Here is a 1423-nt window from a genome sequence, read left to right as displayed (position 1 = left end):
TCAGCTGTGTGGCGGCTGAATCCGCCAAAGGGTGCTGGCCAGCAGGCAGCATCGTGGTTAAAGCTCTGGGCTCCCACCTGGCCAACTGGGGTTTGAAGACCAGACCCCGTGGCTTAAAAATCACTCTGGGTACATGTATGTGCATGCCCCACAACCCTGAGAGGATAGAGGAGAAAGGACCGCACCATGACCACCGCATCCAGGAAGTGATTTCTCACCTTCCCTGTCTCTCTGGCAAGTGCACACACCCTATGGCAGAGACCTAAAGCGAAAAACCCTCCGGAGGGTGGTGGAGAAAGAATAGACCAGGCCGGCTCAAGGGGAGGCCAAACCATCCTGGTAAAACAGGCCGTTCCCGAGGACGGCAGTGAGGTTGTGGGCACGCATCCTGGTGAAGGTCCTGTGAGGAGGCCCTGTGAGACGACCTGGAGCAGGTGGGAGTATGCAGCGTGTCACGGAGCTGCGCAGAGCACGTGCAATGACCTGCCTCCCCCAGGGACAGTGCACTCCGTGGACGAGAAGGGCAGGACCAGCCCGCTGGCGTCCGTGGACGGCCCGCTCCAGGCGCTGTTCTGCATCGAGAAGAGAGAAGCTCTGGTGGTGGTCACGGAGAGCCTCCTGCTGTCCCTGTACGCGGTAACTGCCGAGGGCGAAGCCAGAGAGGTGATGAAGGTAGGGACAGGCTGCGGGGAGCCCCGGGACCCTGCGCCAAGGGCCCCCCTCCAGCCACGTCCACTGCCCTGCATTGTGAGCAGCAGGACTGAAGCCGCACCTCACAGGGTCGTTGGCAACGGCAGCCCTTGCGTCCCTATGCACTCAAGTAGCCCTGGGGTGGGTAGGAGAGGAGGCTGCCGGCTGTAGCTATGGGCAAGAGCCTGGCCTGCTTGCAGGAGCCTCTGGGCGGGCCGCCCAGGAGCCGGCAGACCCCACCACATGGCAGCCTCGCTGGTGCAGGTGGCCTGGCCCCTCCCGACTGTCCAGGGGCTACTTTCTCGCCGCTGGGTCTCAGCCCGCTGCTCATCCCTCCTGCACACTGTCGCACCTGCTGGGTAGGAGCTTGGCCTCCCTGGGCAGTGGGCAAGTATTAACAGAGCTCTGGAAAGATGCCATGATGCCCTCCAGAGCCCCTCGTGGCAGCCTCGGCTCTGGGCCCTCATGGTGGCCACTGGTCCCTGAGGAAGAAGCCTCGCTGTCCTCCCATCAGCTTATGGTTGTGCGGGGAACCCAGGCTCCTTGGAGGCGGTAGGGCTGTCCCTGCTGACCTCCCCAGTGACAGGCTGAGCCCTCTCTAAGTTGGTGCATCTGGTCGTAGGTGCATCCTGTGATGGCGTCAAAAGCTTGGCCCTGGGCCATGGGGACTGGCCACCCAGTCATGCTGCCGTCACACGCTGCCACTCCCAGGGGCTCAGCGGCAGGGCGGGGC

The 1423-nt window shown here is 63.4% G+C and overlaps 1 protein-coding gene across 1 annotated transcript in view; it reads left to right on the top strand.

Annotated features, from left to right (window-relative positions):
* The window catches only part of IFT140 (intraflagellar transport 140), a gene marked incomplete in the record, with an annotated part of 90850 nt that overhangs the window by 21421 nt on the left and 68006 nt on the right, over nucleotides 1–1423 (top strand). The window contains 1 exon segment of the mRNA XM_027771038.1: nucleotides 497–672. Within this exon segment, the coding sequence (XP_027626839.1) occupies nucleotides 497–672 (176 nt within the window).

The sequence above is a fragment of the Tupaia chinensis genome, unplaced genomic scaffold (assembly GCF_000334495.1).
Source record: "Tupaia chinensis unplaced genomic scaffold, TupChi_1.0 Scaffold000178_1, whole genome shotgun sequence".
Lineage (NCBI taxonomy): Eukaryota > Metazoa > Chordata > Mammalia > Scandentia > Tupaiidae > Tupaia > Tupaia belangeri.
The sequence above is the reverse complement of the archived record's forward strand: the minus strand, read 5'-3'. Positions and strand labels throughout refer to the sequence as shown.